Genomic DNA, 27,403 nt, shown 5'->3' with positions numbered 1-27,403 from the left:
GCACCCTTCCATTCCATCTCTGTTGGGTTTCTTCAATTCTCTCAGGTTCTCTGTCCTTACTGCCTCTCACCACACTCCTCCTACCATAGAATTACAAATCCTCTCACTAATCATCACCAGCTACCATCAGCAGCCGTCCAGCGTACCTGCTTTCATGCAGTGTTCCCCTCAGACGCCACCCCAGGACAAACATTCCCATCTCACTTCGGTCTTGCTAAAGTTCTGTTTGTAAGTTTACTTTTTTTTTAAATACAAAACCAGTTCACACCTATATACTCACTGATATTATAAATAACTCAATGATACTATAAATAACTCAAAGCAGTACTACCCTTTTGGTGGCCCCACGATTCAAATCTCATATCACATCTAAGTGCCACTATGGATATATGATATTTGGTAAAAATGCTGCTAACATCGCATTACCAGCCTACAGCTATCCAGGATCAAGGTATTCCTTAGCAAGCTCTTGAACTCTGGTGAACTATGCATTGAACATTAATTGCATGTTCATTTTGCTGGTTTCACAGAATATTCTTACAGAGTTACCCTGATAGTCATATAAATAGACACAATTGTGCCTTTAGATCATTTAGCTAGAAACACAAACAGCTGTAAAAATTATCTAAATAGCTTTGCACTGAGTAAACTAAAGGACACAGCCTTCCCACTATCCAATATGTGATGAAATACTTCAGTGCTGAAGGCATGTAGTTTCAAAAAAAAATTTACTGGTCTCCCCAAATGTAAACAACACTCTGAGCCAACCTTGATGAAGTCTGGGATACATTCCTGAGGAAATCTTATCTAGAAACATGACCATACAACCCTGGTCTTCCCATTCTCTCCTCACTGAGGCACCAGTCACCAGACATGCCAATCTCATGAAGACAGAAACCAGCAAACAGGCTGCCAAGGACTCACATGGTTGTTTCATCAGTTGTGAATGGTGGTTTCATCAGTTGTGAGCACTACATGTAAATATCATATGTCCCTCTCTTTTGGGAAGTCCTCAATATGATTAAGATTAATTAAGCATATTCAATGCTGGATGGACTAATGCCTAAGGCAAACAGCTCCCTGTGGCTGACGGCCTGAAAGTACCTCAGCTCACTGATGTACACTGCTTTGGTAGCGTGTTCATGAACACAGTATGATGGTCCTTCATTTACTCATAGTCCTTCATTTTTTCATTTACAAATGGACCAGCTACGCTAAATTCCAGAACAATATGCTACCATTTTCCTTATTCATGAGAGCTACTTAGATGAAACAGGTATCACCACCATGCAAGTGAGGACCAGGCTGAGAGCAGCAGAGTTAGGCTTCCAGTTATACCTAACATTTTCTCAACACTTTGAATGTGATTCTGCAGAAGACAAACTCTGGCCAAAACTCAGCCCAAAGCTCTCTCTCATAAATGTTAGTCTTCAAGACTAACATTTCAAAGTTTCCCATGAGTTTACTATGAGGTCCATAAGATTACAAGGCTGTTAACTCCCTTCTCAAACCACATAAACACCTCTTTGGACAGACTGTTCTTCAACAGTTAGTTGTCCAGATATGAGTACAGCATCACCTCCTTTTCCAGAGAGTAATCAGAATGTAACCACAGATTCAGAATGTAATTCCAGGAGATAATTACTATTAAAAGAAAACTTTTATGGTTTTATTAGGCTGAGATATAATATTACATAAATAGCCATCATTTGAATATCAAAATTTTTGTACAGCCATACAGAAAACACAGTATCCCTGCTTTGAAGAATTTAGCTTTTGAATAGGCATTATAATACACAGTTTTGGTAGACATACACAACTAATAATCACTGCATGTATTTATGGTCATGTTGTCATTTTTGACTTGTTTTTCTTCTGTATTCTAAAAACTGTGTCTTTGGCATTTCCTACAAACAAGTTCTTTTCTCATCTGCCATTGAAGTGTTAATGTTTTGGGAAACCTAATGCTGCTAGGGGCTTCACACACAAATTTAATCCTTCACCTCAGATGGTTAGAAACATTCCAGAAATAAATATTATTTGCATAGATAACCTGATATATGTAACAATCTTATAAAAAAACAAAAATAATATCACATTAAATTCATCTTCAGATAAATGCTTTAATTTATATCTTGTCATTACATCCAGCCTAGACTTTCCAAAGGGACACAAAGCACATGCAGTAAAGAGGTTGAGAAGTTTCCCAGTGTTTCACAGCTTCTGTTCTACATAGAATAGCTGTACATAGAATAGCTGTAGTATATCAGATGAAAGGCCCATATAGCCTGATAATCCTGTCTCCAACTATAGCTGAAAGTGTATGTTTTGAAAACAGCAAGAAAAACTTCTGCATAGATTGCATTTCTCCCTAATACTCTGCCACTAGAGTTCAACTATTTTTAGCTCAAGGATTTCCTGACTTGGATGTGGTTTCTACTTCTTAAGAAATTCTCAAATTTATCTCTGAGCTTTTTCAGTCTCCTTTTGAACCCCTGTAAACTTTTAGCACCTGAAACATCATTTGGTAATAAGTTCCAAAGGACCCCTAATTTCTTATCCTGTCAGTGCTCATCGTTAATGAGAAGCTGTGTGCAGCGAATCACAAAAAATGTGTGTATACATGAGATATACTAACAATCATAGCAAAATCATGGACTGCAATGGAAGTTTCAACCCTATAATTCAAGAAATATATGAAGTCTAAGCAGCAGCACCCTTATATCATATAACGCCTCTTTGAGGGAATTTATAACTTCTTTCAAAGTTGTTCTCAAAGGACACTGATACATTTTCAATCTTTCCAGGCTAACAAAAAAACTAAGGGCTTAAAAGAGTAAATAGTTTCCTAGGTACTCACCATAATAGCCACCACAGAATTTTAACATTTTGCCTTTACTAATCTTAATGTTTTAAGACTAAGGCATTTTGGCTAGCAGGAAATGAACAGGTAAAATGAGAACATCAAGGCTTAAGGAAAATCTTTATGATATGAGGATATGTTCATATTACAACCTTCCCAAAGCATCCTTCAGAGGCTAATAATATTTTGTGAGAATTACTTCTTAGGAGCTGGGGCAAGAGGAACTGAAATAAAAAGATTTCTAGAGCTATAAATATAATCATTGAACATTCCTTGCACAGTAAGAGAACAAACTTCAAAGCCTGCGTTCCAGATGTAATGAAGCACAGAAAGGTCAGCCATCAGCCTAACTTACCGTTCCTGTGAGTCTTGACATTGATAACTCTACAACATCAAGACAGTTACAGTTACGAGGTGAGTGGTTACAGAGCTTAAAGCATTCATTCTAGAAGACGACTATCTTAGCTAAGAAAGTAAAATTTTGAGATCCTTATTAGGGAACAACCAAAGAAAACTAGGTATGTCTTAGCAAGTGTGCAGTCTTCCTAACACTACTACTCATCTATTTGATCAAATCAGTTAATTAGGTTTTCTCCTTCTGTTTATTAAAATGCAGCTTAGAATCACCCATTAAGATGTAAACTCCAAATAAACATATCCTCAGAAGAAAAGCGAAAAAGAGTAGGAGCCTCCCTAGCCATTTCAGTAGAAATATAGGATGCATAGAATTCTTTTTGTTACAGATTTCAGTGCTGGTTCTACAGCTTGGAAACAAACTAGACCCAGTCATCTGGGAAATGGGACTTTTTCTCTGCTTCTCCATCATTCTATCACTACTGGTCCTTTCACTGCCTTCTTTGCATTGATTCTGAACTTCCAAGAGAGCTTCCTTCAGCAATTTCCATGCCTTTCATAGAATTTTATCTTTTAGCTGCACCTCATACTTAACTCCTTCATCAGAAGAACAAGTTGAAGGTAGTTTTTATAGGAAATGTGTAGTAGTTACATGGGCTATGGCTGAAATCTAGACAAGGTCTAACGATGACAGTAAAGAGCTTGGCTTTATTCTGATAGAAATCCTAAGTGTTACCAAAATTACATATACACATCATACTGTAGAAGTCATAAATGAATACATCAGCAGCAAATGATTATTACCAAAAAAGTATTTTAGAAAACACTAATTAAGTTAGTTGAAACTGAAGATTTAAAACGGTAGTAATTTTCAAGACCTACACAGCTCTTCAATTCAAGGGATTACAAAGCGCTTCATATACAAAAGTTGCAGCCATGTCTAGGGAGTAAAAGGCAATGACAGTAGTTTTTAATATAGGGTTATGGCAGCTTTGGCAGAGAAATATTTTGGCCAGAAGTTTTCAGCATGGATTTTTTTTAATTCATATTTAAATCCTCATTTGATACAAATACTCTTGAAGAGATAAAAGGCCCTTATTTAAATATTAGCAGTAAGTCCAGCACACATATACATTGACTCAATAATTTTAAGATTAGAATCCTGACATTGCAGTCAGCAACATCTGGATTATGAAAACATGTTAACAGAAGGAGCAAATAATTAATTTTAATGTTTCTATTAACAATGAATGTATAATGTAATAAATGCTAATCTAATAATGAGATTCCTGCATACTCAGCAGAGATTCTAAATGCAAAGTAGAACATTTATTTATTCAGTAAATTTATCCAATTATGTTCTCATCTAAGATAGTCCGCTAGGCTTGTCGGCAATTAATAAGAATATATAGGGATCTTAATTTCATCTAATTTAAACACCCATTTTATGAACAGGATTAATCACCTCTCTGCATCACCTACAAAGTTTAAGACAGATGACTAAAACCAGATAGCATTAATCTCACCTCCAAATGAATTCTAAAAAGTACCACAATTCTGAAGAACAAAGAAAACAGGGGTAAAAAATATTCAAATTATAAAGATTAATGGATAGATTAAAAGCAGTCTCCAAAATGTATACACAGCTTGCTGCTGACTGGAAAGAAAGACATTAAATAGGTAAACACAAACACACAGAGAACTTTTTGCATACTTTAAATCTATAAAGCATAGAGAATTGCTATCAAGAAATGTCAATGACTTACTCTATTTTGCATTTTATTTGAGAAAGTCTCTAAATAGAAACACTAAAAATACTCCTAAAAGTATTTTTACCTGTAGCAGATTGTCCATTACAAATCTAAGTCTTAAATAGCTGAGCTATATACATCAATCCAGAAAAGTTTAAATAATAATCCAAAATACTTTGAAATCTTTGTAGAACAAACCTAAGACTCTAAACTATTTTTTTGTAGCCATCGTCCTGACTTTACTCAATCCAACTATAAAAACATTTTTTAAAAATGCCCTTTCATCACCTGTGCATATTCAAATAAGAAAAAAAAATTACATACTTAAAAACATCCTATTACCTCATAGACAGAGGCAGGAATTTAAACCCCCCACTAGCTTTTATGAAACTAAGGTTTTTTATAAATAGTGCCCACCACAAAGTTGAAGGAACAGTATTGCCATAAGACAATTTTCTTGAATATTCTTTTCCTGTTTACTGCATACCTACTTTGTTTCTCTTCATTTTTCTACATTTCTCATTTTATCATTACAAAGACAGGAAAAGAAAAAACACCTTAAGTACATCATGTGATCAGCTATCAACTGTAACAGAGTACAGATTTTTTTTGTCAATAAGAAAAATAAGATTTTGTAAAATCACACTATCTATGGATTTCCCTTGTGTTCCCAGTAATTTTGGATTTTTTAAACCACTTTCCACTGAGCTGTACAGTCCTGGAAAAAGACATTAAACTCCTTAAGGTTTAAAGGAAGTGAACAATTAAAGGGAAGAGATGGCTCTTGTAGGCACCCCCTGAGGTGAAGTGGTCTTGTATGAGTTCCCTCATATTAGACCTTAGAGTCCACTTTGAACAAAGGAACCACTTCAGTTTGATGTTGCACCTTATCTGAAATTAGAAAATTTAACCAGTAGGAAAAAAAATGATCGGAAACCAGAATGCATTTGGTCTGCTTTTCGGTGCTGGTTTTTTTGTTGTTGCTGTTTTGTTGGGTTGGGGTTTTTTGGCAAGGAGAAGTGAGTAACAGATTAACAGTCAATAGCTTGAAAATAACACTCCAGGAATATTCAAGACAAGGAAAAGTTTGAACTTACTAAGTATCTACACTTTACTATGTAGTAGATGATGGTGCTATTATAGAATTGCTCTCCTCATTCAACCCTGAGACACTTTCAGTTGAGGTAATACAACTTCAAAATTAGAAGAAAGTCTTCGTCACATTACCAGCAGTTTAAAACAAAGTGCAAATGCTTCCATTTGGTCATAATTTTAGAACGTGTGACATTGACCACAGTTTAATCCAAAATACAGTTAAGTTTTTTTTCATTGTCACAGGTAAATGAAACATGTAGTCTCACAAAGAATTTACAGCTGTATAATAGCAAAGAGAGCAACAAAATGTACATCCTGACATCATAGTGATGTACTTTGAGGTTGAAATAGCAGATTCTTTCTCAGTATAATTCTTTCATGAATATTATCACTTCGGTATTTTCTTGGCATTTGTAAACAACTGTTTACAAAAAGCTATCATCAGTAAGAAAAATGAAAATAACTGCACTTGACTAGAAAATTAGGTATTAGTTACACTTCTGATCACAAGATTTGCCAGGGGCTTTATTTAACCACCATTCAGGCCAGTCAACATTCCGCATACTTCTGAAGCTTTCAAACATGTTTGTTTATATATATTATGATACCAGTGGTAACTACGATGAGTCACCTTGTTTTCACTGAAGTAGAACTAGCTGTTATAATCACTTAACTACAGAATTGGACAACACAGGTATTCCTTTTTTATCTTGGGGGGTTCTGGTGATACTAGAAAATTTCTTTGTTCCACAGAACTGCCACATGTCAGTCCACAGTAAATTCAGAATTTGGGGTCTTTTAAGCTAAGGCATTTATTCCATCTCATCACGCTACTTTGTTACTTTGCAGTTCATTAAGGTAGATGATTTGGAATGTGGAAAAAGTCACAGTCTTGACACCTGTACTGTGGTTAGAAGGGAGATAGTTTTAAAGACAGACACCTACATTTTAAAGAAGTATGGGTTTTCCATTTTCCCAAGCAGAAGTTTTTTCTCTGAAAAGCATAATCTTCTGAGGAATAATCTACTTTGAACTTCAAAAACCAGTATTAATCAACTTACTAACTTACTTAAATTGGGGAAAGGAGAGTTTTACTTAATTGGAGAGCTTATTACTAGAAAAAGCTACCAGGAAGACAGAAGCATGAGGGTATCAAACCAGATGATAACAAACGGCATATTACTTTCTTCCCGCCGCCGCCGCCCCCCCCTCCCCCCACCCCCCAAAGCTTGCATTTTAAAATCTTCTCCCTATATTTCTGATTTCAGGGGAACTTCCCTCCTCAAGAAAGCAACAATATGAAAAAAATGACGCATTTTATGAGTTGGAATACAGCAGAATAGAAAAGTATTTTCTCCATGGTTCTTAAGTTTAAAAATAAATATGGTAAGAATTATAAAGTTGATATTTTCACTAAAAACAAGAAAATGTGCATACTCAAATTATCATACGCCAGACCTACTTTCCAGAAGAGCTTCCACTTAGATAGGAACTCCCCACATGTCATAGTTAGTCTTATCACAGTGAAAAGTATGAGTCTGTAGGAGTCTCAGAAAGAAACACATAGTTGGCTCACATCAGCATTTTATTTTGACTCAGGAGATCATTTTTGAACCAAATTTCCTGGTTGTCCCCACTTAACCAGCTCTCATTTCCACATTTGATTTGCATTGTGCAGCCATCATCTCAGAGTTTGCTAACTGAATTCCTTTTTGAGAATCCAAGACACCTACAATGCACTAACCACTAAAAAGCATTCAGCACCCTTGGGCCCATTCAGCCTGAATTAGAACTAATCTGAAATCAAACCCCTGAAACACAGCATGGAGATCAAGTCCTCTGACTCATGTTGTTTTGTTTCACACTACTAGTTAGCACTGACATTTTTTCAGTCCTTTGTGGCTATGCTGGGGCAATGCTATTTCTTCAGTAATATCACCACTGCAATTTAAGAGTTATACATAAAACTTAAAAGCTTGAATTTATTTGTGTCTATACTTAAGCTAACAACATTTTAACAGATTACTACTTGTGAACTGGTTTTGCTTGGAATTGTTTTGAATTACATCAAGTACTTTCTCTGAATAGATGACTAGGTGGCACTGTGGGTTAATGAACTGACCTTTTCACTTTAGAAAAAAGATGTGGATTAAACAATGAATCAAGTCCAAAATTAAGGACGCATGACAAACTTACCCAGAAGAGCTTTGATTGCTGTCCATGGTTTTAAGTTACCTCATAATTACCACAGCTAACATTCTAAATTTACATAAAGCAAAGACAAGGTGCTACAGAGCAGGACAGTAAGACTGCTTGTAAACAGGCATGAAACCAATCATAGTTTCCTTCTCCATACGAACAGAATTGTATGTTTGTCTAGATGCTGTATTTTTTACATGGAATACGAAAGACTGAGAAGAGACAGCAGTAAGAAAAGAAGCATGTAGCAAGCATAACTGTTCATGACTACTGTTCTCTATCCACACTTTACAAAAAATACTAATTGAAGTAATCATACAAGATAAATTTTCTACTTTCAACTAAAGAAAAAAAACAAAAGAACAGGTTCAGAGTTTGACCGCTGCTACTGTACTGCATGAAATCCACATTCTTGCTATGAGATGCATAATTTTCTTTGCTTGTCTTTACAGGATTGGAGGAGAAGAATCAAACTTCCATATTGTTACTGCACTGGTAATGGAAAAAATTTACCACTAGATTTAAAACTGTAACTTCATTTAAACAAAGTGTTTCTAATTCAATTTATTCTTTATAAGCAGAAAGCCAAAGCAGTCATTCCTCCTACCTAAAACTCCTTAGAGATAAATATAGTTATACATTTAGATTTTTTTATATGCATTTTAAAAGATACTTACTGTTCTAAGAGTTGATCATATTTTCTTAAAGCATCCTTTTCAGCAGTAACTGCTCTTTCTTTTTCAGCGACAGCATTATCTCTCGCTTCTCTCAAATTTCTGAAGGAAGCAAAAGTTACTCTGTCAAGAATCTGTTAGGAAAAAGACTGTTTTGCTTCATGAATTACTACTGACTGATCTTAACTTCAGTACTACCTTCTTCAATTCTCATCAAATGATAAAGGGGTCTGTCTACCTATACGCCTATTCATTACAGAGGCTTTACTTCAGATTACTTTCATATATACCAGCAAAGTTTCCAGTTCTGAAATTCTAAAAAACAATTATCAAAGCACCTATTTATGAGTAGAAATACATGAATAATTCTAGAATACTAGAACTGTAAATTTTTTTTTGGGTAGGAATTAAATAAATTCCAATAATTTTGCTCAGTACTTCACTAATAACTAGGGGAATGCTGTCCTCCTAAGCTGAGATGATTCACAACTTCTATGACAGAGCAAGAAAAGATTAGCTAGGCATAGAAATCCTACTTCCACATACAGCTAATTGGCTAGTTAGTCCAATATATAGATTATTGCATATCATTGGTGTCTCCTTCTAGCATCATTTTTGATCTCCAGAACCATAAAATAACACAAACATTTTATTTCAATCAATCTGTACTTCTGTCAATTTTTTAACCAAGAATCAGTCAAGACTTTCAAACTATCTCACTCTTATTTCACCAACACAAATGAGAATAGTATCATATAAATAATAATACATATAGTATTTGTGTTAAAAATTATGTAGGTATTAATAGTCTGTTAATCTGTAGTCTGCCTGTAGCATACCATTGCAATAAGCTGTACTAAGTGGAAGTACTGCTTAGATAATGCTTATATCTCCATTATTTAATGCAACACAGTAACAGCCAATTTGCAGAGCAAACAGTGGTTGTTGAGGACCAGACACCTACATTATGACCATTTTCAAGGATCTTACTTTAAGCTACTTCTGGTTTGCTCCTGTGACCTGAACACCCACTAGCATTTGGAATATATTAGATGATCTTAGAGACTCCTTTCAATTTCATTTCATCTGAAAGGAATCCTGTTCACATGTTACAAATGTGAGCACAATACTGCAAATACAAGCACAAACTGTGAGGCAAGCAAAAATGTGGCAAGCAGCAATGACTAGGGGGTTTCACTTCAAAACCACATTCTTCATCTGAACTAAACTGTTAATGTAGTTGCAACCAAGCGCTTCCCACTGAAGTTGTTTCTTCCCCCCTCCCCCACAGAAACTTTTTGACTTAAAGCAAAGTGAAATCATAGTCTCAGGCAAATTTTGAAGAAAAGAGAAAAGATATAGAGGTAAATGGAAAATTATTAAGCCCAGGAAAATGTTATCGTAGGTCATTTTAGCCACACTAAAGTTATATAACTTTTGGACAAAAGACTATTTTCTAGACTAAGGAAAGGGTATCAATGGTACTTTTCTGAACTCGAAGTAATTCATATGAATAGGAAATAGTTACTTATGAAGAATCAGCATCAGAATTATGTAGACGTTAACTGGCTGTGAGAGAAAGATAACAAAATTTTCCTTAAAAATTGAGTAACTGGGCTACAGAGTTTACCGATTAAATTCAGGGACTATCTTGAGAGTAGATTCTTTAAAACTGATTCATACCAAAATATAAGAACATGGTAATTAATTTTGTTAACAGCATTAAGATCAAGCATATTACGTCTCAGAGTAGGAGTGCAACGTTAAGACTGGAGTAACAGAAGTGGGATAAAAATTAAATGGCAGAAGATATACAGCAACTCATTTAGACAATAAACTATTTTTCTTAACTGAATAGCTAATCAATTGAAAATGTGATAGAAGGAAAAAGGACACAAGTGAGGTACTACTCAACCAACAAGATGACAGTAACAGATGTAATGAAAATATTTCAGCAGAAGTTAAAAACAGAGGGGAAGCAGAAGCATAAGGGCATCTATAGTAGCTTGTGAAATAAACCTCTCAACAACTGCCATTTATTGCACTTCAGTTCACATCCCTAAACTATTGTTTAGGGTGCACAAATTGGATTCCAGTCAGATTGAACCAAGTCAGAAGATGCGCTCAGGGAGACCATCTAACATGCTCAAAGCTACTAAATTGTGTTTGATCTATGGGAACAGATGACAGCTAATCCAAAGTCAAACCTCATGCAGACATTGACAGGCCCTGTGAATTCCCTCATGCTTGCTAACGCTAACATAGCCAATGCTTACTACAACCAAAGTTGAAACTGATCCCAAATAAATTAAGAATGAAAGCATAACCTTTTCATTGGTTCCCCCCCACCCCCACCATTTTAGCTTCCTGAACTGACTCATCCAAGTGTAAAATAAGTGCCAATAAATTCAAGGGAAACATCAGGCCCACCAGGCTTAGCAAAGTGGTAAGGAGTAAGAGCAACTGAATATTATATTAGCTTAGCTGTAATACCATTCCATGCTTTGAGCCTGAAGATGAAACCAGCATCTTCGCTTATTTTCAGTTACAATCAGCATCTCATCACATCACACAATTTCATTGCAAACTGCTTTGCTCACAATTTGGGGTTCCATTTCTCTTGCTTTTGAAAGGCACCTCAGCTTGGGAAGTGCTGTCTTATGGTGGAATTTTTAAGTATTTTATAGAAAGAGCATACATTAAAAATCCTTTTTGGCAAAATATGAAGTCAAATCTAAGGGATTTACATTTCAGAAGTAATTATTTCAAAATGAGGAATAAAACTTCTGTAAATTAGTTCCAGATACAAATGAAATATCTTTCAGTAGCTTTCTCAATGATATACAGACCCTTGTCAAATCTCCACCAACAGTGGAGGTTTAAACTCATACTTTGTAATACAAAATAGATTTGCATAGAGGAAGTGGTGTGGATGTATGTGTGTGTGTGTCTGTGTATATTTTACTCACACTTGCAAAACTACACAATGATGTCATTTTTTTTAATTAGAACCTTTCAGTTGACTGGAACACAGACAGCAGGAGTCATGTTCTTTTTTCACTCTTCCGAGCAGTAACAAAACTACCTATTAAAGGAACAGATGCTGATGCCACAAATATCTTTTTACCACAGTCATTTCCGTCTCCACAAGACACTTTCAGGACATCTACAATGAAGTTATAATGAATTATTAAGCGCTCCTCCCATTTTAAAGGAATAAAAGGAGAAAAAAACAAGCTCAAAAGGAAATCCAGTCCCAAAAGTCCAAATCTTTAGATCCCTAAAGGCTTATGTATGTGCCTAACTCTGCGTGTAATTCCATGGATTTCAATAAGATGACACACATACAAAATTCAATATGCAGGTCTTTGGAGGACTAGGACTTCTTCAAAAGGGGATTTCATAATAATTTACAGGAAATCAGTGCTTTTGTGAATCATAATGCTGTAAACAATCTCAAATAGATTTATTTTAGAAAGGCATAAGTCTTATTGGTTTCCCTCATTTTTTCCTGCTTTACTTTCTGCATCAACACCTTCTCTTCTTGTCTCCCGGCACAGTTTCAAGATTGCCCATAGAGCATGACAGGTAAGCCAACACATTTTGTATTAACTAACGCTGTACATCTGAACAAACTTCAAACCACTAATGTTTCTCTAGAACATGAATTTTAATAATACTTTTCATTGGCAATGTTGGATGTCCATCATCTAATAATAACTATAACACCATATATTTACTATACAAGTATCATGTCATTTTAGTTTTTACAAGATTCTCATCAGTTTTATAATTGAACTTAAATTATCACATTTTGATCACTTCTGAAAGAGCCAGTCAACTAGAATTATACCTAAGCACAAAACAGTACTTGGTCATTTTTGCCCTAATTAGGTTATTGCCTGCATCTGATCTACCTGTTTTCACGTTCATACATCTCCTTTGAAGTGCTTCTTAGTTGCTCGATTTCTTGATTTGTCTTCAACCTTAATTGTTCCAACTCTTCATGCAATCTCTTTTCATATTCTGTTTTGTAGTGGTCTCTGTAAACAAACAAACACACAACATGGGAATATAAAATGAATTGCACTGGCCAAAATATCAACACTTCAGGTATAGCTGTACAAGTACAGCAGAGCACTTCTTGATTTTACATTTTGTTTAATTCTTACTCATTTTCCTCCCAAATTGCTTGAAATACATATCAGCCTATGTAGTTATGCAAACTGAGTGAAAATCAATCAGGAATAAATAATATTTAATTGGGAATAACTAAAAGCTTTCTGCATATTCTTCATTTTTAAAAAGTAATTTGACATTGATTAATCTACAACATTATGCTTAACATCCTTCCAGAAATTCTTTGTCAGTCTCTACATGAGTGCTTACATTAATTAACCACTTTAAAAAAGTTAGTTCCTCGCTTTCCAAAGTTTTCTAGTTTCTTCATCTCTGGGTAAGGGTTGATAAACTTGCTAACTTACAATACTGCCATGCTACTACAAGACTCTGTTGTGTACTATTTGCACCTCATGGCGGGGGCGGGGGGGCGGGAAATCACAAGAAACATTGAAGATGACATGCTGAGGAGATTTGTGAAGTCAAAAAAACCCAAGATTTGGGCATTTATCCTGCCAATGTGACATAAATTAATTAAAATACACACTTAAGTTTTTAAGCAGCAGATAATCAGAAGATTCCAGGATAAAAGAATTTAATTTCAGAGTAATATTGACATCTTTTTGTAACTTTGGAAGCCCATAACAGATTGTAGGTAATCCCATTAAAAACAACTTCTACAAAACTATAAAAAAAGGCTTATGTTGTACGTACTTAACAGCTAAGGAATGTTAACATTTTATAGCACCTAGTTAACGTTAAAGAATAATCAAGCAGCAGTGAAGCAACTGCTAGAAATTACAGCTTTTGAAACAAAAGCATGTTTATGAGGAAATGTGCATTTACAACTGTAAAAGGTTTTCAATTTCTTCCGATTTCCAGTTGTGTGATAGCTCATAACTTTTAGAAATCAGTACTTGAGCTGGCCAAAAACTCTTTCACATTAACTAAAAGCCCCAAAATATTTAAAAGTCAGAGTTTGCTGTCCAGGTTTTCCTGTTTTCTTTTCATTGAGACACTGAATTTCAGCTGACTCTTCAAAGTAAAAGTAAATTTATCTCCTCTCCTTCCTCAATTGCGCCACACTACAGCAAAATACTTTATGAAGTTCTTTGATACAATGAAGAAGTTTATAATAAAATAAATAACCAACCCAAAAAAACACAAAACAACACACCACACTGTACTGAAATTTAAGGTCCCCATTAGAAACTTTTTGTGTTCTTTATGTGTTATATGGCCTAATATGTAGGAAGAAAAAAAATGCTGAAGATCAGGACCTCAGGATACAATTCTTATGTGCAGCATGAACGAGCATTACTATTTTCTTGGTACAGATAATTTGCTATTACTATTACTACTTGCCAAAAAAAAATTTCTGTCATTGCAGAAATTACACCTTCCCTCGCATGGCAAGACTGCTAAAAGTCAGGAAGGTTCACTGAAAAAATGAGAAGAATCTGGAAAAGTCTTGAACACCCACATTAATGTCACCAGAAGACAGTTCAAAGTGACACTTATCTTTATGATGACTAAAATAAACAAATGGTATAGTAACGGGCATATTCCTGCCCTTTCCAATTGCCTTTTAATAAACACCAAGTTGCTGCTGAAGCAAAAGGAACAACACTTGCGATTTTCATTCCTGATCTCCTGTTATGGTCTTTTGCTTGAACAGTAATGGAAAATGTTTTTTGCCTTATCAAGTTGTTTTGTCTTCTTTAGGCTGCTTGCTTTAGTGAGCTTCTTTCCAGGCCTATTATTCATAAAGCTTTATACTGTAAATAAACTAAATGTGATCTGAGCATCTCAATGCAACTACAGATTGTGTTTTAAGATTAAATATTTAAAGGTAAATCTTTTGTGTTGGTCTGTGCTTACACAGAGATTCACAAGAACTGTAGCTATGAGCTGCTGCCATTCATCTTGCCATAATCTCAACCTATTTTGAAGCGTGTCTTTTCTAAAATCTGGCAGGTTAATTCCTCAGTTTCCTAAAGTCTGTAATTTTCTAACTACAGTACCCCAATGCCAGCAGTTCTGATGGTGACCAGAAGACGAAGTAGTCTTTAATCCTAAAAAAAGATATTTGGGGGTGTTTTCATCATCTTAATTCCTGAACTACAGCAACCAAAAGAAAACCAGATGTGAAGTGAGCATTAAAAAGACTCAAATTCTTCAAAAGGTAGGAAATAGAAGCTTATTACCCAAACTGATGTCACCCCCAGGTAGCACTGAGGACTGTAGAATGTCCATTAGTTGGTACAGTTTTCTCCTGCTCTACTTTTGTACCTCTCTAATTTAGCTAATAAATAAATAGGAGTCTGTAGAGCTCTAAGAAACCTAATACCATAGATATTTGACCTGAGAGATGGATGGTTTCAAGTGCTGAACAGACAGGAATCCCCACTATGGGATGCAGTCTCAGAAGATGCACACAAAGTGTGTACATGTGCGTGGAAAATGTAAAGAAGGGACAGCTTCTGCAATATTGCAGATCACATACAGGTTTTAAAGCATTTTACAAAAGGATACCATCACCCCTATCTTACGTTAACATCTTTACATTTTACGTTACATTTTTACATTACGAAATGACTTATTCAAATTTCATCAGTATGTCAGCAGCCAAACTTTGAATACAACCTAGGCTGCCCAAGCTGCAGTGCAGTCCTACACATGCTGCTCAATACCCTACACTGTCTTCTCTGCTATGCTGTATTGTCCCCGCAAAAGACAGTAACAGTCTCTAGCGGAGGGCAGACATACCTGCATTATTTTTTACAATTAATAACTGTCCTATGAAAATAAGCATCATGAAGAGAGTTACCAATACCAATGATGTCAAGAGAGAGATTGGTAACAGTACAGAATCCCAATGACAGTATCAAGATCTCTAAAGGCAAAGTAAGAGTCACAGAATTTCTCTTTAGTTGGTATCAAAAGCCAAGAGACACACCTCTGATATTCCAGAGGACAGTGAACTAGGCTTGCACAGTATCCCAAACTGTGGTAGAGGCAGGCTACATACATCTCTTTCTAGGTTCCTCAAATGGAGACAGCTCTGTAAAAGTGCCTCTACATCATTATTACAGGATAAGGATTTCACAGGGGTTTTCTAGAAATAGAAATCTAGCTTACAGCTAGATCAGTGCTTACAAGCACATTTCTGGAGGAAGACTGCTCAGATCTACAAGATTTTTTAAAACCCCATTTAAAAAACAAACCTTAAAAATTTATTTGAAATGCAGAAATTCCAGGTGAACATAATTCTGATATATACACATGTAAAACAAATTAAAAAGAAGTTTAAGTGACTGCATTGAAAGGAAATATAGCATTAAAAACACTTCTGATAAGCAATATGGGCTGGAACTCCATAGCTGATAATTTCAGTAGAGTGCTCTTCTATTTCCATTTAGATAACAATTAGTCTTCTAGTTGCATTACAGGAGAGTCATATTAGCACACTTCATCTTAGTTATATAAGGATGTAAGATTTATAGATGCTGTTTGCAGTTCCATCTTCTTGATTCAAACAGAAGAAAGCAGCTGAAGAGAAGCTGAACCTACTTCATACTCTAAGCTCATTCATTCAATCCACAGGTGTGGATTGGACTACTAACGAAAACTGGGTTTATGTTCATTAATGAAGTACATACAGGCAAATATTTGATGTAATTTTGGGATATATATTGAAATGGTACTTTTTGGCATCTAGATATAGGGAAATAACATCAACTGGATAACCTTTAATTTTGAATAAGAAAAAACCAAATGTGGTTTGAAATTTTGTAGTATAGCATTACACATGTAGCAAGACATGTAGCTGAATAGCGTAGTGTTTCCTGTTTAACATCCCATACATACATGTATCTATACCAATCTAATAACATAAGGATTTGACACTATTTACCATTGTGGCTATAGCATACAACGATCAACTTATTTCTCAAGGCTACATCTAGGGAATCTGTATTCAAACTTGAGCTATGAAAGACTGATAGTATGTTTCATATCAACTGTTAGAGCTATGTCCTATTTTAGACATTTGTGAAAATTAAATATATTTTATTCTGCGGGATAGGGAGGAAGATATGTAACATATGCACTTTAAAGAGTTTTTCGCTCTTTTGTAATTAATTATAGTTACCTCCGTAAATTTCCATATACACCTAAGAGAATAGTTGGCATAAATTTTCAATACTGACATCTTCACTGCTATGGTCTTATAGCAAAGGTTTTAAAAAAAATTTCTGATATACATTAAGACCCAACAGAAGTGTTCTGTTTCTAGTTACACAAATATGGACTAGCTTTAGCAAAGTTTTGTTTGGTTTTTTTTTTTTTTAAAATAAAATAGGATTTGTGCAAAAAACAAGAGCAAACAGGTAAATAACTTGTCTACTGATAGAAGTGAACACACAATAACTTACCTGGATGCAACATATTTTTCATACATTTCTTCCCTAGCTTTTTTGGCATCCTCTAGCTGAATCTGAAGTCTTTCAAGACGATCTTCTTCGTGTGCACAGCGAACACTAAGCTCCATGTTCTGGCGATTAAGATAGTCTTTATCTTTTTGCAACAAGTTGAGGGATTGTTGTATGGTTGCCAGCTATAAAAGGCATTAAAAAGAACACTTTAACATGAACTTCAAGATAAGCATTTAACCTATGTACACATATTTGGGATTTCATTTTAACTCTCTTCTGTGAAATCACCTGAACCAAAAAACTCTATTTACACTTATGTTTAGCGTAAGTTGGTGAAGCTTTCTGCTGAAAAGACGACTTTAATGAAATTATAATTTTATGAGCTTTCATTATTTATTTCTGGTAATTGGCACCTGAAAAAGAGGTAAAGCACCCCTTAATCTACCTCAGTATCTAAACAGTACTGAAGTACTGAATAGTAGTATGTCAGAAATATTGATGTCGAGTCTTGGTGCCAATCTGTCATCATACTGGCTACTACATTCTCAGAAACAGACTTGAAAAGTTTATGGAGCAATAATCATTCTGGTGCCCTTAAAGAAATGGTAAAACTGCTAGTTCTGGGGCTGAAGTATATCATGATTGTTGTGGACAAAGTAATGTTCCAGGCTAGCACCAAGGGCAAAGAGGGTTATGCAGGCCTTGTTTTGACTTTCATTTATCATGGAGTTGCTACAGAACTGATGCGAAAGTAGACCGATGAGTATCTTGTGAGCCTCTGTAACAGCCTTCCCCAACACCAGATCAGTCATCTTTACTACTCCAAGAAGAAAGTGGAGTGGGAGAGAATAGTCTCCATCTATTCGAGGTGAACATTGTCAGAGAACAGCTACAGAGCACAATGGCCCAACTTCTTACTCATGATAGCAAAACGCAGTTTTATCACCTTAAATAGTTTTGCTGTTTAAGCTCCTAAGGATGTCACGTGCCAAGTTCAAAGAATGATAAATTTATAACTTATCAGAAATATGTCCCCCAAAGCTATAAAGACATCATGTACGTGTTTTAGATATGACTCAGGAAGGGTGAATTCTAGAAGGACTAAAGGTTATTTAAGGGACATACTCTAGTCAAAGACATGGAGCAACTAGTTAAACAGCTGAAAACTTGTACCAAAATTCCCACCTCTTATAGGCAGCTTCTCTCCATCCGCCCACTTGGTGAGCACCCCAGAGCGCGAGGTATAAATGCCTGTCCTACCCTTCATTTTATTTAAGAAAAAAACCACAACTGTGCACTCTCTCCAAGTAAGAGGTTACACATATATCCACAGTCAACACAGACATCATGGCTTACTACATGAAGAAAGAAATCTAGGAGTTACTACCCCTCCAACTCCTCCTCCCCTGGAATGAATACTGTATAAACACTTACAATTGTACGCTCTTCTGATCCAGAACTTGTGACACTGTATCAGCAAACACAAAAACTACCATGCACCTTCCAGTAGATTCAAGTAATCACACAGTTTGAAGTGGTATTTTAGTTTAAAGTAATGCTACTTTTATTCCCTCTCAGATTAATTTAGTATAAAGTTAATGAAAAATAGCCATTGTTGGTGCTATACTGCATTACTTGATGCGTACATACAAACTTAATGTACGTGACCATAATTTTTTGGCCATTGTTATATGTTGAGAACAAACCTGCATTTTAATGTCCTCTTACAATGCTAGAACACTGATGAATTAACAGCCTAACAAAGCCTTAAGACTGGTAAAAGAAGAATATAAAAAATATTTTCCAATATAAACTCTGTTTCTACCCTAGTGTTTCAGAGCACCTCTATGGCTATCTAAAATTAGACAGAGGAGTACTATCTTTGAAGTGGTAGTTACACCCACTATTTTATCTGTAACACTGTTATACAAAGACACTAGGGAACACAATCTCCCCTGAATTCTCTCAGGCGTAATTGGTCTCATTACTCATCTGTCAAAGTGTTAACACACGAAGATCCTCCATCTGGTTCTTGCCTGGACCAGTACGGAAGTCAAGAACAACCTTCTCATGCAGTGCGCCTTTGATATCACATTAAAAAAAATAAATTCACAAATGAATTCAGAACAACCAATCAATTATTTCTCTGTTCCTTTTGATGTTTCCTAGAAAGATTTCTATATGGAAACACCGCTTAAAAAATAGTCTTATTTTTGCATTGAAGTTGCACAAAGCTACAAACCGTCTGATAATTAGTCAATGATGATATAAACTGAAAAAGTTTCTTTCTTGAGATTCAGTAAAAGCCTCTGAAAAGCTGTTGCAAAGTTACACCTACATCCGACAAAGGGAAAAATCCCTTAGTGATTTCAATAGTTTTGAATTATTTTAACTCATTTACTTCAGGTGAATAATTAATCCTGGAGGTTCAGTGAAGCAATCCTCCCTATGAACAATTTCGATACAGAAATAGTGAAAATGGATACTGACTAATGGAAGCTTGTACTGATATAAACCATCAAAAGTCTTATAGATAAAGGCAGGAGACTCGGAAACATTCTCTACAGATGTTTCTCTTTCAGTCCCTTGACCCAGAAGTTATCATACATGCTCAGTAGAGGAGGCATCACTGAACACAATTCTTGACTCTGGGATGAATTAATTAATGAACAGAGAAGCAGCAAGAGACATTTATCTTGACCTGACAGACCTCTTGCTCTTGGAATGTCTTTGGAGCAGCAGAAACACATTCCCCTGTGAAATACTTGTGCTACCAGAATGGCAATGACTGAGATCTGAGTGAAGTGACTAACCTAACTGGATCAGAACTCAGTGGAACCCTAACAAAGATGAGAACCCCTCTGTGCCTGAAGAAGCATTTATTCATTCTCCCAGCAGAAAGACTTTCAAAGAGTAATGGAGACACATTAGAGAAAACCAGTCCATCAACCCCAGTAGACAGTGCTGCCCAAAAGGGAAGCAGCACTGAAATTTCTCTTGTCAATAGGCAGTATCATAGAAAGAAAAGGTCCAGAACAGCAGTCTCTCTATTCTTGACGCAGAACTAACTTCTGTAAAGGAAAAGTGAAGGAAACTTCAGGCAACTGAACCATTATTTTACTAGAGTCACAAAGAAGAAAAGCTAAATATTCTATTGATTTCAAGAGAAAACATACACAACAAAACATAAGCCATACAGTAGCTCTGCCGTATTGTCACTATTGGTCAGAAAGAGCTAGAGTAGGTTGTAACTAGTTCTGTCCCTCAAAAGGTGCAGAGCATACTCACAGCATTCAGCCTTCACTGGTAAATTCTGCCCTTGGGCCTCCCAGGTTCCTGAGCTTATTAGCAGAGTTTTCAAGTTTGAAGCAAAGGAAGACTAAGCTAGAGACCTAGGAAAACAGCATGTACATAACGCCTAGGGAAAAATGGAAAGCACTTGACCAGGGAGATAGCCAACGTTGCTGTGAGGCTGGCCAGTTGTTTGAAAGATCATAGCAAGTGAGCAAGGCTTCTGATGACCAGAATCCACCTTCAGGGAGAAGGACCCAGGGAACTGTGGGTTGGTAAATCTAATCTCAGTCCCTGCAAAGATTATGAAGCAAATCTTCCTGGAAGCCATATCCATGCATATGGACGAAAAGGTAACTGGAAACAACTAGCATGGATTTACCAAGGCCAAACTGTGCCTAGCAAACCTGACAAGAAAGTTGGCTCTATGGATGGAGGGACAGCTGTCCATGTCGTTTACTGGGAATTTTGCACGGCTTTCAGCCATCTCCCATAACATCTCTATGAGAAAATTGGCAAAATATGGATTGGATAGGCAAATACTATTTGAAAAAACTAAACATGAGCCAGAAGTGTGCCCTGACAGCAAAGGCAGCCAAGTGCCTCCTAGGCTGTATTAGCAACAATGCAGACAATAGGTTGAAGAAAATTATTATTATTATCCTGTGTTCAGTACTTGTGAGACTGTATTTGGTGTGCCATGTCACATTCTGAGTTGCCATAAAGACATACATTGACATACATTAACATACTGCAGCAAGACCAGAAGAGCTCTACCAAGATGGTCACGGTCTGCAGCACATGATGTACAAGGGGCCTTCAGAAAAGAAATCTGGATGGGGAAAGTCTTATTGTTATCTTCACCTATCCAACTGGAACACATAGAAAGAGCCAGACTCTTGCAAGTGCATAGTTTACAGGACAAGAGGCAATAGAAAAAAGCTGCAACAATGCTGATTAGATTTTACAAAAACTTTTACACCAAGAGGGTGAACAAACACTGGAACAGATCATCCAGAAAGGCTGTGGAATCTCCATCCTTGGAGATACTCAAAACTTGACAAAGTCCTAGGCAACCTGACCTAAGTTGGCTCTGCACTGCATGGGAGGGTTGGACAAGCTGGTCTCCTGAGGACCATTCCAATCTAAATTACTCCATAATCCTACAGGTGATCCTGAAAGACTTGATTAGACAAAGAATCAAATTCCTGAGGTGAAGAAATAGACAATTACTGAAATATGTTTACCTCTTTTGATAAGTCATTCCTTTCTTTAGCTTGTGCTTTGTGTGACACGTCTAATATTTCATATTTTCTTCTGAGTTCTGACAATTCATGTTCAAATACATCACGTTCACTGTTAAAATAAAGTGAAACTATTAGATGCATAAAGTGTAATGAACAAGATTCCTGTGCATTTGTAATTTCTCAGCCTTCTTTCAGTTCATGACACTGGCTTCTTCCAACCAGTCACTCATAGGGCAATTAGTAATAATCCTACCTTTTTTAGTTATTAGCACCTGCAACAATATCTTATTATATGAAAGAATTTTCTTCTTTTCTAAGTATTTAAAAAATAATCCTAAATTATAATACAATAATCCTGAATTCCTGTCCTAAATTATTTCATCCTCCTCTGATTATTCTTCTTTAGTGTAACTTTGGGCTATACATTTCTCCTCTTAGCAATGAACTGTGAGTACCCTTGTCCATCCTTTTAACTTTATCAAGCTTTTGATGCTATTTCCCATGACATTCTCTTGAATCTTTTGGAGACATTGAAGTTGGATAAAAAAACTAAAGCAACTTCATTCCCATCTTCCTAACCAAACAAAGCAATGTATACTTGTTCTCAGTTGCTACTCTCCCTTCTATACAGTCCCTTGATACCAGAGGGGATTGTACTAGTCTTCTCATGTTCAAAATATACATGACACAAGCTGCAAAAATTATGTTGGTGTCCTGAATAAGAGTGCTTTCCATATGCACAAAGAAGCAGCTCTGTGTCTCCACTCTATTTGACCCTGTCAGAATAGTGAAATGAGTGAGCTGTTATGAGCTTGCAGTTTGTAAAAAAGCTAACCAGTTTTATATTAAGACTAGCATAGCTTTAAAACTGAGATAACTTGTAGTACACCAGAACTAGAAGATTTGACATAGCATTTTTAAAGGCAGAAACAAGCCTGGAAGTGATTAACTCTTGCAGTGCTCCCAAGTATCCTCATGCAGTCATGCCAACAGTGCTCTCCCCTCCCCTTCATCTGTGCCTACCCAGATGAATATAACCTACTCTCTCAAATATAGTTTTGGCACATTCATGCATGCCTTTTTCAACTCAAGAATATTTTAAATGTACACTGTTAAACACTGGGGCCATTCACATGGAAGTTATTACAATCCACTTATAAGATGCAGTTGCACATGGGAAGCAAAGCATAGCATCAATTCATCCTATTTGCAACAAGCTTCCAGATAGATTCCAAGGTTGTTTCAGTACATATAGCTGTGAACAGTTATTCAGAGGACAGACCTCCTTCAAATGACTTAGTGGCAAAGTCATTTGTGTCAGTAATGAATTGTGCCTGAGTTTATTCAGTATGAACAACTAAGGAGCTGACAGGGTGTTTTCTATTCATAACCCCATTTTTTTAATCTGTTCCCCAACTGCTATAGGCCAGATTTCTTGTACTTGCAAGCACACTGAAAAAGCCATTTGGGAGCTCGACTGTGAAGTATACACCTATGACTGTATTTATAAGAAGTCCATTTTCACTATTTTGCAATTGTTATTTACGAGATGGGCATTCAAAGAATAGGCTAGAACTCTAAAATCTGTATTTTAAAAATGAAAAGAGACACTGGAACTTTCTGCAGTTAAACCAATTCACTAATATAATCCTAAAATTGTCTGACAAAGAGTTCTCATAACAGCCCTTTCAAATTTATGGTTACTAGGATATCTCAAGTTGTTAAATATCAATTCCCAAGGTCCTATCCTCTTCATTCACTGTGTAGGCACCACACAGTAGAGCACAGGGCCTTTTGTTAGATCATTGCTTTCAAAATAGGAAAAAAAGAGTACTTGTTCTAAGATGCTTGGCATGAACAGCTCCCACTTCTTTGGTTGCAATGAGACTGGTACGCTTTTCTGGAAACACAGTAAATCCCTAAATATAAACTTCTAGGAAGATAATTTGATGTATCAGATTTCAAAATGTTGTTCATCTTATGACTGCAATATAATACAGGAGCTAATTGAACCATTAGTGGATTGAGGTAAGGAAAAATACCTGTGGTGTGCATAAGCCAAAAATCAAATTAAAAACTCTAGTCAATCAAGGTTGTAGTTTATCTATTAACATTTGTATGTTAGTAGAATACTTGACCTATAGATATACCTACCATTTTACTTTATCATAGTTTTCTTGTCTGTAGTCACCTCGTTGAATCATCTGCTTGGTATCAGCCAGTTCCAGTGTTAAACGCTGGCATCTAACCTCAAGCTCTGACCGATTCCTCCTCTCATCTTCATAGCTCTACAAGGTAAGACATTCTGAAAGGATCACAGCTACACTGATATTTACTTAAAGCAATCACCGACTAAGTTTTGTAAAGATCTCCTATGAATTTTCAAGTGGTAGTATTTTCACATTTGTCTCGGTATTTGGAAATCTAGCATATATCACAAAGAAACCACCTATACTGATACTCACTTTTTATCTTATTCTAAATAGTTGATTAATGTACCTATTTTTTGTAATGCATTTGTCCATTAGCACAACTTCAAATACCAGTAACCCTCATATATACAGCCAGTGGTCTACAAACCTATATAGCAGGAGCATAAAAGTCACATCACCTTTACAGTATTTTCAGACAAGTTTCCCTGTGAAGATACTTGCTGGTCCATTTGAATAAAAAAGAAAGAGGATTGATTTTTCAGAAAGTTCGGGAACTTCTATCACTATGTGAAAAATTTCAGCCAGTTACTCCCAAATTGTATCAGGTAATTTATGTTTGCTGAAGCATATCATCCAAAGCTTTGGTGAAGGAAGGAAAAAAACACCCAAAAGCGCCCCCGTTGCTTATTTACTGGTCTATCCGCATTAATTTCCATTTTCCCTTCTTTTTCCTCCTCATATACTTTGAGAGACTACTATGGGAACTAGAAAAAAGGGACCAAAGCAAGAGAACACACAGAAAGCATTTTTCTTTTAAAACACTGGTTATTCCCTTTGAAGATAAACAGATTTCCTAACCATCATACTCTTCCCTCCCACCCCCCATGGGAACAGCAGACTTTTGTACCTTAATCCACAATCTAGACTCCACTTCTCAGATTTTTCTACAAAGTAGGTATTTATTTTCACAAAGGTTACCTTGCTTGTCCTAAATGCTGTACTACTTGGCAATTTCTTCACAAAAACAACCAAAAAATAATGCTCATCCACCTTTACTAGAGAAAAATGATAGACAACAAAAAGAGTTGCTTCTTAAAAACTTGAGAATACCCCCTGAGCATCTAGACTTTTTTCTATATTCTGTTTCTCAGAATACTGCTGAGTTCTGTTTTTTTCTGCTATGGTTGATACGTGGCAGGCCCAATAATCATAGAATCGTTTATGGTGGAAAAGACCTTTAAGATCATCAAGTCCAACCATAAACCTAACACTACCAAGTCCACCACTAAACCATGTCCCTAAGCGCCTCATCCACACGTCTTTTAAATACCTCCAGGGATGGTGACTCAGCTACCTCCCTGGGCAGCCTGTTCCAATGCCTGACAACCCTTTCAGTGAAGAATTTTTTCCTAATATCCAGTCTAAACCTCCCCTGGCACAACTTGAGGCCATCTCCTCTTGTCCTGTCACTTGGGAGAAGAGACCAGCACCCACCTCTCTGCAACCCCCTTTCAGGTAGTTGTAGAGAGCAATAAGGTCTCCCCTGAGCTTCCTCTTCTCCAGACTGAACAACCCCAGCTCCCTCAGCCGCTCCTCATAAGACTTGTGCTCCAGACCCCTCACCAGCTTCGTTGCCCTTCTCTGGACACGCTCCAGCACCTCAATGTCCTTCTTGTAGTGAGGGGCCCAAAACTGAACACAGGATTTGAGGTGTGGCCTCACCAGCGCCAAGTACAGGGGGACAATTACTCCCCTACTCCTGCTGGCCACACTGTTTCTGATCCAGGCCAGGATGCCATTGGCCTTCTTGGCCACCTGGGCACACTGTTGGCTCCCATTCAGCCAGCTGTCAATCAACACCCCCAGGTCCTTTTTCACCAGGCAGCTTTCCAGCCACTCTTCCCCAAGCCTGTAGCATTGCATGGGGTTGTTGTGACCCAAGGGCAGGACTCGGCACTTGGCCTTATTGAACTGCATACAATTGGCCTCGGCCCATCGATCCAGCCTGTCCAGATCCCTCTGAAGAGCCTTCCAACCCTCAAGCAGATCAACACTCCTGCCCAACTTTGTGTCACCTGCAAACTTACTGAGGGTGCACTCAATCACCTCGTCCAGATCATTGATAAAATTATTAAACAGAACTGGCCCCAAAACTGAGCCCTGGGGAACACAAATCCAGTTGATGGCCCATCACAAGTTAACTCCATTGACCACAACCCTTTGGGCCCAGCCATCCAGATAGTTTTTTACCCAGCAAAGAGTGCACCCATCCAAGCCATGAGCAGTCAGTTTCTCCAGAAGAATGCTGTGGGAAACAGCGTCAAAAGCTTTACTAATGGATGCTTGATAAACAGTAACTCCATCTGGTTATACCAAATCGACATCAGAATATTATTCATTAAAGGTGAATACAAAACCAAGGAATTGCCTTAAGATGTGATTACTGAACCAACCATTTACCACTGCAAATTAAATTTATTTTGCAGTGAGGGACATTGTGTAAGTGCATAATCTTTCAAAATAAACTGAAAGCTATGTTTTATACAGTTATAAGAGAGGATAGTAATTGTGTCTAGCTGGTTTTTAAGAGACAAGATAAGTTTAGGACAACAGCATATATGGAGTGGATGACTCCTAAACACAGCTTCCTAGGAAGAATGAACACAAGGATCACTCTAGGATAGGGAAGGAAAGACACAAAGAACACTCTGACCAAATTCACAGGCACCATAAACTGAAAGACTGACAGAATGCATTCCTGAAAAAAAAAACCCACCACATCTAAATGCTTGAAAGACACTACAGAAAAGTTCCATGAGTTACTAAACATACTGTAACTATTCTCTTGATAAATAAGAAATTTCTGTTTTATACTTCACAAGTCTAGTAATTTTCACTTGCACTAAAATCACATTAGATCACAATCACATAAATCACAACACTGAGAAAGTTTTTACAAGGATTTTGGATAGCATGTCATTAAGAACACATCTAAAGACACGATTATTATTCATCCTAACATACTGGTATATATGGCTTATTTTCATGTTTACCCCAATTAATGGATATACATTAAACAAATTAGCACTATAGAACACTTTCTTCTTAAACCAACTAACAAGCCAACATTTATAAAGATGGTGTTATCATAATGGTAAAGCCTCTGTCCAATGTTTTTAAAGGTGTTGTCTACAAGTTAGCTAGAGTTCCAAATACGTAAC

At 36.5% G+C, this 27,403-nt stretch overlaps 1 protein-coding gene across 1 annotated transcript in view; it reads right to left on the bottom strand.

Moving 5' to 3' along the window:
- The window catches only part of PIBF1 (progesterone immunomodulatory binding factor 1), a 123,275-nt gene that overhangs the window by 78,131 nt on the left and 17,741 nt on the right, over positions 1 to 27,403 (bottom strand). Inside the window, exons 5-9 of the mRNA XM_059820297.1 lie at positions 24,184 to 24,317; positions 22,030 to 22,138; positions 17,492 to 17,673; positions 12,854 to 12,979; positions 8,940 to 9,038 (exon numbers count right to left, since the gene is read on the bottom strand). Of these exons, the coding sequence (XP_059676280.1) occupies positions 8,940 to 9,038; positions 12,854 to 12,979; positions 17,492 to 17,673; positions 22,030 to 22,138; positions 24,184 to 24,317 (650 nt within the window). The remainder of the gene's footprint in view (positions 1 to 8,939; positions 9,039 to 12,853; positions 12,980 to 17,491; positions 17,674 to 22,029; positions 22,139 to 24,183; positions 24,318 to 27,403) is intronic.

This window comes from Gavia stellata, chromosome 1, assembly GCF_030936135.1.
Source record: "Gavia stellata isolate bGavSte3 chromosome 1, bGavSte3.hap2, whole genome shotgun sequence".
Taxonomy (NCBI): Eukaryota; Metazoa; Chordata; class Aves; order Gaviiformes; family Gaviidae; genus Gavia; species Gavia stellata.
The sequence above is the reverse complement of the archived record's forward strand: the minus strand, read 5'-3'. Positions and strand labels throughout refer to the sequence as shown.